The sequence below is a fragment of the Hesperophylax consimilis genome, chromosome 13 (assembly GCF_061612785.1).
Source record: "Hesperophylax consimilis isolate HC1 chromosome 13, BYU_Hcon_1.0, whole genome shotgun sequence".
Lineage (NCBI taxonomy): Eukaryota > Metazoa > Arthropoda > Insecta > Trichoptera > Limnephilidae > Hesperophylax > Hesperophylax consimilis.
Genome location: NC_142848.1, coordinates 32,913,786 through 32,928,257, shown reverse-complemented (window position 1 = coordinate 32,928,257; position 14,472 = coordinate 32,913,786). Strand labels below are relative to the sequence as shown.

Genomic DNA, 14,472 nt, shown 5'->3' with positions numbered 1-14,472 from the left:
CTCTAGGAAATAATTATTTGAAATGTGTGCTCGCAAGAATGCCACAATTCCTCTTAGGGTTAACAAACCCAGTAGAAGTAATATCCAAAGGCATGTATAAAGTGTAAATGTATAAAGTCGACACTGCAACTGCAGTGCTTGGTGACGTGCGTGGGCACTACTCTTCAGCACTGCAAAGGCAGGGCTTCGTCTCCTAGGGGTTAAATATAATACATTATCATCAAAATAAATATGATTGGGAGACAAATTCAGATAGAGTAACTTTCTTCATAATAAACAGACTTCCCGACTTTGAGGAATTTATATTAGGTGTAACATTATATTAGGTATAACAGGGGTGTATCAAGGAATCCAAGGAGTGTTTGCTAAGACAGTTGAGACAGAGAAATGGTGTAGTGATTAGTTGTTTATGTTTTTAAATGCTTTAACTCCTGTTGATGATAGCCAAAGGTCACACCCCGCAAGCCAGCAGATAAGTTGCTAACAGGGATAGACAGCATGCTGAGGAAAGATGCCAAAGGAAAGAAGAAGAAGAAAACGGGTCAGGAAGAAGAGGAGAGTCTGTGGCTGAAGAAAAAAGACAAAATCCTATCGAGTGAGAAGAAAAAAAACATGACGAAAACGTGAGTAATGGAATAAACCAATTTCATTAGTCATTTCCAAACAAAAGTACCTATTAGAATATCTGCTGGTTTTCATTGTTTATCATGATAAATTGATCATGTTGTCAAATTGTGACATGTCATCAAATTGTGACATGTCGTCAAATTGTGACATGTCTTAAATTGTGAGATGTCGTCAAATTGTGACATTTCGTCAAATTGTGACATGTCTTAAATTGTGAGATGTCGTCAAATTGTGACATTTCGTCAAATTGTGACATATCTTAAATTGTGAGATGTCGTCAAATTGTGACATGTCTTAAATTGTGAGATGTCGTCAAATTGTGACATTTCGTCAAATTGTGACATGTCTTAAATTGTGAGATGTCGTCAAATTGTGACATGTCTTAAATTGTGAGATGTCGTCAAATTGTGACATTTCGTCAAATTGTGACATGTCTTAAATTGTGAGATGTCGTCAAATTGTGATATGTCGTCAAATTGTGACATGTCGTCAAATTGTGACATGTCGTCAAATTGTGACATGTCGTCAAATTGTGACATGTCGTCAAATTGTGACATGTCGTCAAATTGTGACATGTCGTCAAATTGTGACATGTCGTCAAATTGCGACATGTCGTCAAATTGTGACATGTCGTCAAATTGTGACATGTCGTCAAATTGTGACATGTCGTCAAATTGCGACATGTCGTCAAATTGTGACATGTCGTCAAATTGTGACATGTCGTCAAATTGTGACATGTCGTCAAATTGTGACATGTCGTCAAATTGTGACATGTCGTCAAATTGCGACATGTCGTCAAATTGTGACATGTCGTCAAATTGTGACATGTCGTCAAATTGTGACATGTCGTCAAATTGTGACATGTCGTCAAATTATTCATGTCGTCAAATTGTGACATGTCGTCAAATTGTGACATGTCGTCAAATTATTCATGTCGTCAAATTGTGACATGTAGTCGGCTGTGTATTTAATTACTTTTCCCAATTTTCAAACACGGGGTTTTGAAAAATAAAGGTATTGTAAGGAATTGGTATAATTTTATCTATTTACTTACTAAAAATGCCGTATAGGTAAAATGGACACCTGTCTGTCCACAAAGTTGAGAAAGTCAATTTACCTAAAATCTGCTTTTAGAACAATTAAGTTGATATAACAGATCAAATGCCGAAACGGGATAAAAATAATTAAAAAATTTAAAATGACGCTAAAAGTAAATTTGATCAACAATTAATTGTAATGGAGATTGAAACAATCCAAACTAAGTTTTTTACCCAATGAAGAATTAATTTTCTCCTGGGTATAGAACTTCTCAACCTTCCTCTACCCCATTTTCTTTGCTTACCCCCTCCCTTCAGCCTCACAATATATCCTAATTGGGGATGCCTGAGTCCACAGACAGTTGGGAGCCATTTCACTAGGGCGATACTGAGAGTATCTACCACTCAGCTAAAAAAGTGGTCAGATTACGGCAATGATCGCAAAGTGGTATGAATGAAAATTTTTTAAATTCAAATCATTTTCTCAATCAACACCTTAAATGCAATTCATCTAAAGTGTTACGACCAGAGATGTGCAAAATGGGTACCCAAAACCATTTGAAATGCAAAATGGAAATGGGTCAAAACTTTTCCATTTGAAAATGCAAAATGGTTTTTAGAAAAGCATTTCAAATGCAAAATGCAAAATACCTATTTTCAAAATGCATTGAAAATGCAAAATGGTTTCTTAGGTTAAACAATTAAAATAATTATAGAATTTTTAAACAATTTTGTCATTTAATAATGGACTTCAATGTAGAACAAACATATTACATGATGGTAAATCCAAAAACACCACGACTACAGATTATGAAACCACAAAAATTTTCGCGGGATTAATGTTGCCAACGTAAAAACATAGAAACTGCTATCTAACATTTAATATTACAGCGTCATGGCCCCATGTTCAGTATTTGATGTAATGGTATCACTCAATTGCCAGGGCTCCTACCAGGGAGCAACTTGACAAATGTAAATTATCTCTCATAGCGAGGTTGAGGACCGACTGACATTTGGGTCTTATTAAAAAAAGATGAGTGGAGATAGTACGAAGAATGTTGCAAAAAAGCATTTAAAATGGAAAATGCATTGAGAAAAGCATTTAAAATGCAAAATGGTTTTTAGAAAAGCATTTAAAATGCAAAATGGAAAATACCCATTTTGCATTTTGCATTTCCATTTGAAATAAAGCACATCTCTGGTTATGACATACCGCGTGATTATTACAAAACAAAATAATAATGTATTATATTATATATTTTAATACATATATATGTAATTTAAGAGTACACCGTCCTTCCCTGCCAATCCTCCAGTGTAAAAGTCGCATGTGTTGATGATCTCGCATCGATACTCCGGAGAAAGCTATCTGCAAATATTAAAAAAATAAAATCTTATGTCATCTTTGGGGGTGCTGTGTGGAGGGTATTTTTAAGTAAATAAGGCAGTTCTCTGAATGAAAAACGTGTTCTGGGTGGGTAGAAATCTAGGGTTCAGTATGTCCAGGAGTGACGTATGAATCCATCTCTCCCACTGCAGTGCAAGGCCTGGATCCTGGAGTCCTGCTGGAGAGGTCAAAGGGTCTCCTACAACTGGTCACTCCCAGTCCAGCCCGCCACACGGCTGTTGGGCAAGAAAGATCTGAACAAATCTTACCCCATGAACCCGGGCACTCCTGCTAAGTCACCAGTAGTAGCTTGCCACTTGGGGTGACCTGTGGAAGAGGTGTTGGTTATCCAATGAAAGGGTCCCAGGGCGGTGGTACCCTCACCAGCCTCCCAAATTAATGTTTTTGTATCTTTCAGCTATAGCAGTGGATCCGACAAGGACAGCGAAGGTTCCGACAGTAGCCTCAGCTCGGTGGACTCACAGATCCTCCAGACTCCCCAGAAGAGTCCTCCCAACAAGCAGAATTCAAGAGATAACAGGTTTGATAAATTATTAATATTTAATGAGCCGGCAGCATTCTGCTGATGCGCTCATATCTGATTTCACAATAAGTTTAACAGTAATTGAGTCGTTTTAAATGTAAAATATGTTAGATAATGGGTTTCCACGGAATCGAACTGGAAAATTTTTAAAACCAATAGAAACTTGAGACTCTCAATTGGCATGGTTTACACATTCTCAAGGGTGAGTGCTGCGAACGAAGATCGCAAGCACGGTAGGAATTAATGGTAGCAATTTACAGTTAAATTTGTGACAAATGTATACAAAGATTGTCTGACCTGATTCACAGATGGGCGCCATACAGTTCTTAGAAAAGAACTGTAAAATTTATTAAGGTTAACATTTTACTCAGCCATCAAAATCTCCCGTAAAGTTTGTCATCTGGAGCAGTTGCTCGAACCCTTCCCGTTGACTCGACTTCGCTCCAAGGCTGCCCGTTTGGTACTGGCTTCCCGTAAAGTTCCTTCCGTCGCGCTCCCTGTGATCAACCATAGAGCGCGAGTCCCATAGAGGAAAGCGGTCTTCGGATAGAGTTGTGTAAAGCATTCCATAAAAGTAGCGGGGCAAAAGTGAACTGCTACAAATTGACCAGATCGAATAACCAGTTACTTCCCAATCTTCCTCTTAGCCATCTCCTTCCCTTCCCCACGCAGTCACACAACATACCCCAATTTGGAATACCATAGTCCTAAATGGCTCTGGGCAGTTGAGATTCTTGTGGGGTATTTACATTAAATTAAAGTATAATAAAATGAAAGGTCAGTGGCTGAGTAGGAATCACCTCTGGTTCCTACCCAGGCGTCATGAATTCAATTCCTCAGCCGGCTAAATCCTCCATCACCTATGTTTTCCTAAAGAAGTCTTGTTATATTCTCACTATTAAATTTGTAATTCCAGTGTGGAACCTTCTTCTGAACAATCAACTCCGATTACCCCCAAAACGAAGAACATCATCGCCCATTCGGATCTGCTTAGCGACTCCAGCAACGCTGACTCGGACGACTCTGCTGATACTATATCTTCTTCCGATCTATCCGTGAAGGAGGTCGATGTGACAGCCATTCCGCTTGAAGCAGAAACTCCCACCAAAGGAAGAAAGAACATCAGAAAGGTAGGATGTTACCACTTTCACCACGGCTTATCCTCATATTATACGACTGGTTAGTAGTAGTAAGTCAACAAATGCGTCTGGTAACGGTGTCATGGGTTCAATTCTTCTGCTAGCTAATGAGCGTTTTACACTTATTATACTACACTATATCGGGACCCATAAAAAAAAATATATATATTTATAAATATATAGAGATCTTATTTATATATCCACTCAAGCTATTTTTGGCATATTATGGAAAATTTGTGCCAAATTTATAGAACCAAAAACATGGCTTTAAACCGCAGTAAGCTGTTCATATGTTTCTATATTAATATTTTGAGAAATGGCATTAATTAAATAATATGGAAAATGTATAATATATACAACCATGTGCTCATGTGGATACATATTATATAGATAAATATGGACATTAAAATCTTGGGTCTTACATTTCATGGAATAATTCTGTTGTTTAACCCTTCAGTACTTTCATCACATTTGTTCAGTTTGCAATGTTTTCTATGGATTTCAAATGCGCTTAATTTTCCGTAAAAACAAATATGTACTGTTTTAGAAAATAGATAAAATTATCTTTCCGATGTATGCATTTAAAATAAACATAACGATTTCTAAATAATAAAATTTTGAAATCAAACGTGAAAAATGTTGTCAAAAACGCTAACCACAGTTTTCCTTAATTTTTTACTCCAATCATAGATAAATTGAGAGTACTCGATATTTCGAAAAACACATTCGTTTTGTTTGGGGAATTTGTAAGAAAACTGTACCTTCACTTTTATCTCGTTCATATAATTAAAAATAATTTTTAAAGTTAAACCGATTGTTGCGATAGCTGCGCGAAATATGAATTATTAATTTGCTTTTTTTATTAATGGATTTCAGGATAAATATTTGAGGCAAACTGGAAAGAATTATTATTTATGTTTCTAACGTCAAGAAAATTATGATTAAAAAAAAAAGATAAAAATATTTTTATAAAATATGGACGCCCGGTCATATATGACTCTCAAACGCTGGAGGGGTTAATCAACAAACTGCTTCTGTTATTGTGCTTACTGTTTATGTTATTCTTTTAGGTTATAAAGGATGATTCTCTCATGGATTCAACGATACTGGCGGCAAAAGAAGAAGAGGAACGAATGCAACGATTGAACGAGAAACATTCGCAGTTGACCGAGCTCATTTCTCTCCTTTCTCCAAAGAAAGCTGAAAGTGTCGGTGGACCGACTCTAGTTCTAGATTTCGACATTGAATCTAAAACCCCGCTGGTGACTGTTCATCCTTCTTTGGTCAAAATATTGAAACCTCATCAGGTAGACATTTTGTTTTATTATTATTTTCTTTTTGTTCAGAATCTATTCTATAGAACAGTGGTTCTTAACCGTTGTTATGCAAACTGAAACATTAGGAGGGCGACTTACTATCTAGGAAACTAAGCTTAAATGTATTTTACCCCTCAGACCTCTGGCATATTTACTGTTATATTTCTTAAAGATGATGTCAGATAGTCAGAGAATTTGTTTGCAATCCAAATAAACGGAATATTTCTGAACGCATCCGAAAACTAAAAGCTGTTTTTGAAAGGTGATGAATTACCCTTTCAAAGAGAAATAAACATATAATTTTTGAAATACTAAAATTTTGAATGCAAAGAAAAAGATTTAAGAATAACCCACTTTATGTATTTTCATCTGAACTCTGAACTAAAATTACTTGTGACAAAAAAACACATTATAAACATTACCACCTAAAGTCACAAAATTCACAAAGTTTCATAAATCATTCTCAAATTGCAGTCGTAACCTTTGGTTTCATAGAGGTGTTCACTTCTTTTGTAGTTAACTTTTAGATTTGAATATAAAGCGTGGTATTTTCTCTTTCTAACACTCTTTAAATTATATTTCTCACCATGACAGTAAAGCAGACACAACGATTTCTATTGTGGAAAGGGCTTGTAATTAGTTGCAATTTACGGTGCCTTTCAAATCCGTAAATGGTGTCCAGGAGATGGGAGATTGAAACGAGTGGCTGCACGATTGATTTAGTTTATTTGTGAGAATGATTTTTACAATTTACGCAGAGCGCGGAAACGGTGGCAGTAAGAAGGTAAGACTGGCTGATTCGAACGCTAAAACCGGAATGATGATTCGTCTTGTCATGATCGCTTGCGTTGAGTAGCGGATTAATTCGCGCCAGTATTATATTAGCTGTTCCCAAAAGTGAACAAATTGACTCAACGGTTAATAGCTGTTTGTTCTCAAAACCGAAACAACTTAGCCTGCGGAGTTAAAAGTAAATGCACCGGCAAATGCAACCCTATCCACAATGGCACTGAAAATTATGCAGTCCTAAATGTAAACGCTAAAAAACTGCAAAATACTTATGGCCAGTTGTTTCACAGAATTGGAACAATTAATTCATCTAATTTCAAAGTTAATTTTCAAGTTCTGTTATTATTCCATTAATGGCCAGTTGCCAGAACTGAAATAATAACAGAACTTCCTCAGAACTTGAAAATTTGATGAATTGTCAAAATTCTGTGAAACAACTGGGCCCTTAGTATTAGAGACACATAGAAATGAGGGTAACTATATTACATGTTAGACCTGATCCATAATGTCAATGAGCTCCGAAGAAGTTCTGTTTTTAAGAGATTCCTTTTCCAGATTGACGGGGTAAAATTCATGTGGGACACTTGCTTCGAGTCTGTTCAGATGGTCTGTGACGGCAAAGCGGGCGCCGGCTGCATCCTTGCGCACTGCATGGGGCTGGGCAAGTCCCTGCAGGTGGTGGCCCTCGTACACAGCGTCCTCAACTCCGCCCTCCTCTCCACACGCACTGTCCTCATCTGCTGTCCCCTCTCCACCGTACTCAATTGGGCCGATGAATTCAACAAGTGGCTCCGTAAGACCGGAGTCCCCAACGCCATTAAAGTATTTGAATTATCCAAATTCAAAAAGAATTACGAACGCGGCTTTCATCTAGAGGACTGGCACAAAACCGGCGGGGTTTTTATCATTGGATATGAAATGTTCAGACTTTTGACAACTATGAAAGAAGGCCCCGACGTCAAAGCTCACGTTATAAAAAAAATTTACACAACGTTACTCAATCCTGGTCCTGATCTCGTTGTCTGCGACGAAGGGCATCTTTTAAAGAATGATAATACCGCATTGGCTAAAGTGATGAATAAAATCCACACAAAACGACGAATCGTTCTTACAGGCACCCCTCTGCAAAATAATTTAAAAGAATATTACTGCATGGTAAACTTTGTTAAACCGAACTTACTAGGTTCGCGCAGGGAGTACTTCAATAGGTTTGAGAATCCCATCTCCAACGGTCAGCACAGGGACTCGAGCACCCACGATATTAACATCATGAAGAAGCGATCTCACGTACTTCATAAAATGTTGGAAGGTTCGGTTCAGAGGAAAGAAGCGACTATCCTGTATAAATACTTACCCCGTAAATTAGAATATGTGCTATTGACCACGTTATCAAAGTGTCAAGTTGATATATATCAGCATTATCTGGATAGGTACGCTCGATCGCTTAGTTCCAAAGGGACAGGGTTATTAAAGGATTTTCATATCCTTCAGAAGATCTGGACGCATCCTCGGACGTTGCAGCAATTTCTGCTCAAGTCACGTCAGAGAAAATTGAATAGTGACAAAGTGAAGACGAAGAAGAAGTCTTACGTGAAGAGAATGATAGCGTCCGGTGGCTTTGTGTGCCTGGAGGATGACGGGGTTATCGAGGAAGAGACTCTGGCTTCACCGGACGACACGGATTGGTGGATGTCCTATTTGGACAATGCGGCATTGGAGAATCTAGAAACATCACCTAAGTTCTCAGTTGCTTTCAAATTGTTGGATGAAAGTCTGCAAGCTGGGGATAAGATGTGAGTTATTTATTTATTTTAAAATTACAGATGAACTTGGTTATAACGATCAAGGCAAAAGCGAGTTCACGGCAGGTAGGTAGGTACATACGACTTAAGGTAGGTACAAAACCGATTTGGATGCAACGATTAACTAAGGAGGATATAAAATAAGGAGCAAATTTAGTCGGTCACCTCGTGGTCGTTATAACCAAGTTTGACTGTATGTAGTATTCTGCTTAATTGAACTACCACAGTAACAATCTTTTGTATTTATTTATTGGTAAGTTGAAGATGTTCACTGACTCGGCATAACTATTTCCCCTCATTAGTATTTTGGAAAATAAGGAATCTAATATTATCCAGTGGAATCCAAAACCTCATCAATGCAAGGAGGTCTGGAATATCAAATGCATAATTTAGAATTTTAAGCAAAAACAAGTATTTGAAAATTCTTCTGTCTGTTGATCAAACTAAAAGCTTTATGATGTTTTTTTTAGCTGTTTTACTTCCATAGGTCCATCGTGCTCCATCGTGCAAACCTCAAGTCCCCGAGCAAAGCTAGGTACACGTCAGCTAGTTAAATCTAAAGTGCTGGCTTTCAATTCATATTGAGTGGTTGTCTGCATAGTTTGGGATTTAGATCGTCAATGAGCATTTGTTTTGTTTCCCAGGCTAATCTTCTGTACATCCCTCTTCACGCTGGACGCCCTAGAGTATTTCCTGAAGAAAAATAAGAGCTGGAAGATTGGCCACCATTACTACCGGCTGGACGGCTCCGTCACCCTGGAGAACAGGCAGAACTGGTGTCGCCAGTTCAATTCTGAACGCAACAAAGAAGTCAAGTGAGATGCTTATCATTTTATTTGTGATATATTGTGATATCACAAAATAAAACTGCACAAAGTCAGTGCAGTTTTCTTTTTATATTTTTTTGTGTGTTTTACTCAATTTTGGGAAATATGAGACAGAAGGGTTGGAAAAGAGAAAGATTCACAAGTACCAGATCATAGCTGAAGTGCTATGGTTGTAATTTTGGAACACTTCTATTAACTCCATGAACCATATTCCACATTACCTGTCACATTACATACCGTCCAATATATGTATATATTTTTTGTTACTGTTCTGTACGGTGTAAAATCAGGGGAACTAAATCGCCACTCAGTTGGACAGTGTTGTGAGGAGGGTAAACAGAGGAAAGAGGAAAAACAGATGCCTGTAACTTACACAAAAATGAGTCAAAGAAATCACCCATTCTCATGAAGCCAACATCAACTGTGAATGGGTGTTCCGCTTTGAATTTCATTTTCATGCACCGGTGCACAGGGGATCAATGCTACTAGCTCTTTAGAGCTGGCTCCCTTGAAGTACCCATAGAACAGACTCAGCACATTTGACGGCCGGCATAGTCCAGTGGTAACGCATTGGACTGCCATTCCGAAGGTCGCGGGTTCGAACCCGGCGTGCGCAAATAAATTTTATTTGATTGATTTGTGTTATTTCACAATTAATTCATTAAAATAATATATAGTATATTTGCGGCACGTTCCAGAGTGGAAGATACTACCAGTATCGCCCTGGTGTAAGACCACCATTCAGAATTGAAACGTTGCTCCAAATGGCTTTAGCCGTGTTTAGTGACTAGATCTGAATAGCCAGGTACTTCCCCACCTTCCTCTTTCCCTTCCCCACTTACCTTCAGCCTCACAACATCCCCCAATTGGGGATGCCATAGTCTCACTGGCTCCAGACGGGAGCAGTTGGGACTCTTGTGAGGTATTCACTATAAAAAAAAACATTGCATCTGTGTATTAGAGATCAGAATCTGTCTGGTAACAATGGATTGTCAATTACACGAACTGCCTCCTTTGCACAGAATTAAGTAGGTTTATCTAGTATCCAAGGTGTTACTTTCCAAGACTTGACAAAGAATTTTTGTAGGTTATTCCTAATTTCAACGCGAGCAGGCGGGCTGGGCATCAACATGATAGCAGCCAACCGAGTCATCATCATGGACGTGTCGTGGAACCCCTCACACGACGTGCAGAGCATCTTCAGGGTTTACCGCTTTGGCCAGAAGAAGGACTGCTACATCTATAGGCTGGTCTCATTGGTATGTATACCTGATCAACATGATTGCAGGTAACCGAATCATCAATATGATTTGAGATTTTCATGGCCAAAAAAGTATTTACATAATTATTTTTGGATTATCATTCCATGTTGCGCTTCTTCCTTCTTTAGCCAAAGTTTCGGACAGCGTAATACTGCCATGGTGATGGTCAGTGTAGCGATGTCCGAAACGTTTGCTAAAAAAGTAGGAAGCGTAACACGGCATAATAATCCAAAAATTAATCACGATAATGATCTCATAAAAACCGTTGTCCAACCTGCAAAGTATTTTAAACTTAACTTCCTACCTGTAGGACCAACCTTCTAATTTTTCTGCCAGTTGGGAGATGTTTATTATGTATTGCTAAATAGATTAGCTTCTGATATCGATTTACATCTTTTAAATCATTGAGGAGTTTTAACTGTATTACTATTTTCAGGGTACAATGGAAGAGAAGATCTACGAAAGATCTGTCACCAAACAAGCCGTCGCCTGCCGGGTGGTGGACGAACAGCAAGTGGACCGGCATTACAACATGGCAGAGCTCAGTGAACTCTACTTGTAAGTATTTGAGATACAGATACAGTAAAGCCAAAAACAAATACCAATCTCCTTCTTACCTCTCTCCATGCCACATTTCGGTTGTCTGTTCAAAATCACCTTAACCCTGTCGGCCTCAGAGCTCAAATCACACGCCTCTGGAAATGCTGTATGTGAATGGGTCTTTTAAAGAGATGAAGAAGTGTGAATCTGTGCTTTAAAGAGACCCGTGCTGTAGGAAAGAGTAAAAACAACACCCGCCAAACCGTTTCAAAGTCAAGCTGTTGAACACAAGTGGTAAAAATTATCCTTTCTCGTATGGTGACTGTCAACCTTGTACAAATGTGCTAGGCTCGCATGTCTCCCCGCTGTGCGTGCACAAGGGAATTCTTTGGAGCATCTTCCATTAATGTGCTGTTAAAAAATGGATGTTGTAGGAAGAAGGAAACACAAAAGCCAGAAATTCATTCTCAAACTCAACGATTGAGCTGTTTCATTTGGTTTTCAACCAAGTGCTGGGCATGTATTTATTTTGAGTATCTATAAACTGTCACTGCTTCGCTTCAACTATGCCATGTAAAAACTTATTATTTTCATTACAGTCAGATGTTTCAGCTTTTCTTTGTAGATGACCTTTTTGATATGGGATTTTATCATTTATTACTTTTTATTTTCAGTTTTAACCCCATTCCAAACGGACCGCAGCCAATCCCAAGCTTCCCATCTGATCATGTTCTGGCCAGAGTATTGGCTGCCACCCGCTTGGAGAGTAAAAAACGTAATTCTGAAAACTTTAAAGGAACTGATTGCTGGGCCGCTGCCGAAGTGTCTATCGTTGACAAAGTAGCCACAGAACACAACAATAATCCTATAAACTTCAATGACAATACTAACATGTCTAAAGACGATATTCTGGCCCCTGATAACCCAACAAATGCCTTGCACAAAAGTAAGATATGTGACAACGATAAGATATCTTCTTCAATGGTCATGCTTACTAACCGGTCAGCCAGTGAACCATTATCCATCTCTAACAATCTGGAGAAGATATCATCTTCGATGGTCACTTTGACTAACAGAGCGTCCAGTGACAGTCAAGTAACCAGCTTGAATGGTCCTGAGAGAGTATCTTCTTCGATAGTCATGTTGACTAACCATGCGTCAGATGACAGTCAAGTTACCAATAGCACCGAGAAGGTATCATCTTCCATAGTCATGCTGACTAACCCAGCATCAGATGACAGTCAAGTTCCCAAGAGCACCGAGAAGGTATCATCTTCCATAGTCATGTTGACTAACGCAGCATCAGATGACAGTCAAGTTACCAAGAGCACCGATGAGGTATCATCTTCCATGGTCATGTTGACTAACAAAGCATTCAGTGACAGTCAAATAACTAGCTTCAACAGTCTTGGGGAGACATCTTCTTCGATAGTCATGCTGCCTAACCGAGCTTCCAGTGACAGTCAAGCAACCAACAACACTGAGAGGATATCATCTTCAATGGTTATGTTGGACAACCAACTGACCGGTGGCAAAGGAAAGGCGGTAGCTGGTGGCAATGGTACTTGTCTGCCGTATGTTTGGAGCATGCACGAACATGACTCTCTTCTGAGGGACCTCTTCGAGGAACAGTTGGACGAGGACGATAGGAAACTGGCGTGGCTGGAGTATGAAGCGGAAAGAGAACAGCAAAGTAAGTAAATATGTAATAATAATAATACATAGTAGACATTTTCACGACCGGGGTTCTATGACAAAACAAAACAGTGACAATATTATAATGTGAAGATAAATTGAAGGAAGAAAAAAAATCTTATACGATAATCGCGTAGACTATCGACACATGGGTTAGATAATAATGGTTATATAATAATCTAGGCAGGTATGTGCCTATGTAAATTACGCTCCGTTTGCTGAACCAAAAAGATAGGTATTCGCAAATGTGACTTACGGAAGAGTTGGTTGTGATGTTCGATGATATGGTTCTTTTGGCAGCGCTCGTATGGTGGAGGAATTCACAGGCACTCGTATAAGATTGAACTAATTATAACTCCGGCTAGAAATCGAATTGACACATCGGTTGTTTTCTCAGTACGGTGCTTTCGTCAACTGTCATTAGCTGACGTTTTCGCTACGGCGCGAGCGGCTCGATTCAACTCAAAGCAACACTGCGCAGATTTAAACCAGTAAAATTTGAATCCTAGCCTCCTTATTGGTTCGAGCGGAAAAAGCGTTTAAACGATTCAGAGTCACGAAACACCTAATCTTTACTTAACCTGACCCACAGACATAGGAATTAATAGACGAGAAGATAATGGCGAGGGGTAAAATCAACTGTTGAAGAACGAAGGGGGTTAAGCTGACTGTGATTCGTCAATAAATCAATCTGACAGTAAATAGGCATCTCGCATTATAATATCACCATTTAGTTCTTAAAAGTAAAATCTGCTTTTGAATGAATAGACATTTTTACATGGGAGCGCAAATTACTCGCCACGTTATGAACTAATTTGCGAAGTCCAAATTCGGCAAAGTAAATTTCTTCTGTTTGCAGAGTCGTAGTTAGTTTCAGAGTATTTAGTTAAGACACTTTTACAAATGTTTCATAATTTACTTACCCCAGTAGACAACGATGAGCACACTTGTGAATCGCTACATTGTGATGTGATAGTATATGTTTCTAAAACTGATCCATATAATACGGTGTGAATAAGCTTAAAATAAAGTAAAATAATGCTTACTTATGGAATGTAATACGACAATTGGGTTTATTCTCTTTTTCACATCTATTTTTACAAGTTTTCATATCACAAGTCAACATTTTGCCGTGTTATTTCGTAAAATGAACCGATGATGCCTCGACCATAGTTCGCACAAGAATGATGACGTCACGTTTTCAAATTTCACTTGAGGCCATACGCGAGCCCAGCCGGCTCCAATGGAACCGGTATGGGGAGTGGGGATAATACGCTTTTAATCACTTAGGGCAGGTCTACTAATATTCATATGTCTATGACCTGACCCAAACTAACCTGCTATTTTATTTTGTTCTGTTTTATCCAGTAACCACATAATTGATGTCTAGTATGAAAGAGACGGCGTAAGAGAATGAGAAGAATGGACTATAAAAGAGTGTGACCGATTGCCTCTTATAATAAATTTTGTTAATTTCAGTCTGTAAACTCATCGCTCTAGTTCGTTT

General features: G+C 38.6%; 1 protein-coding gene across 1 annotated transcript in view; it reads left to right on the top strand.

Moving 5' to 3' along the window:
- The window catches only part of LOC149418836 (uncharacterized), a 32,391-nt gene that overhangs the window by 6,170 nt on the left and 11,749 nt on the right, over positions 1-14,472 (top strand). Inside the window, exons 4-12 of the mRNA XM_089639028.1 lie at positions 445-623; positions 3,470-3,592; positions 4,512-4,725; positions 5,805-6,041; positions 7,395-8,632; positions 9,286-9,456; positions 10,556-10,727; positions 11,167-11,288; positions 11,945-12,963. Of these exons, the coding sequence (XP_089495154.1) occupies positions 445-623; positions 3,470-3,592; positions 4,512-4,725; positions 5,805-6,041; positions 7,395-8,632; positions 9,286-9,456; positions 10,556-10,727; positions 11,167-11,288; positions 11,945-12,963 (3,475 nt within the window). The remainder of the gene's footprint in view (positions 1-444; positions 624-3,469; positions 3,593-4,511; positions 4,726-5,804; positions 6,042-7,394; positions 8,633-9,285; positions 9,457-10,555; positions 10,728-11,166; positions 11,289-11,944; positions 12,964-14,472) is intronic.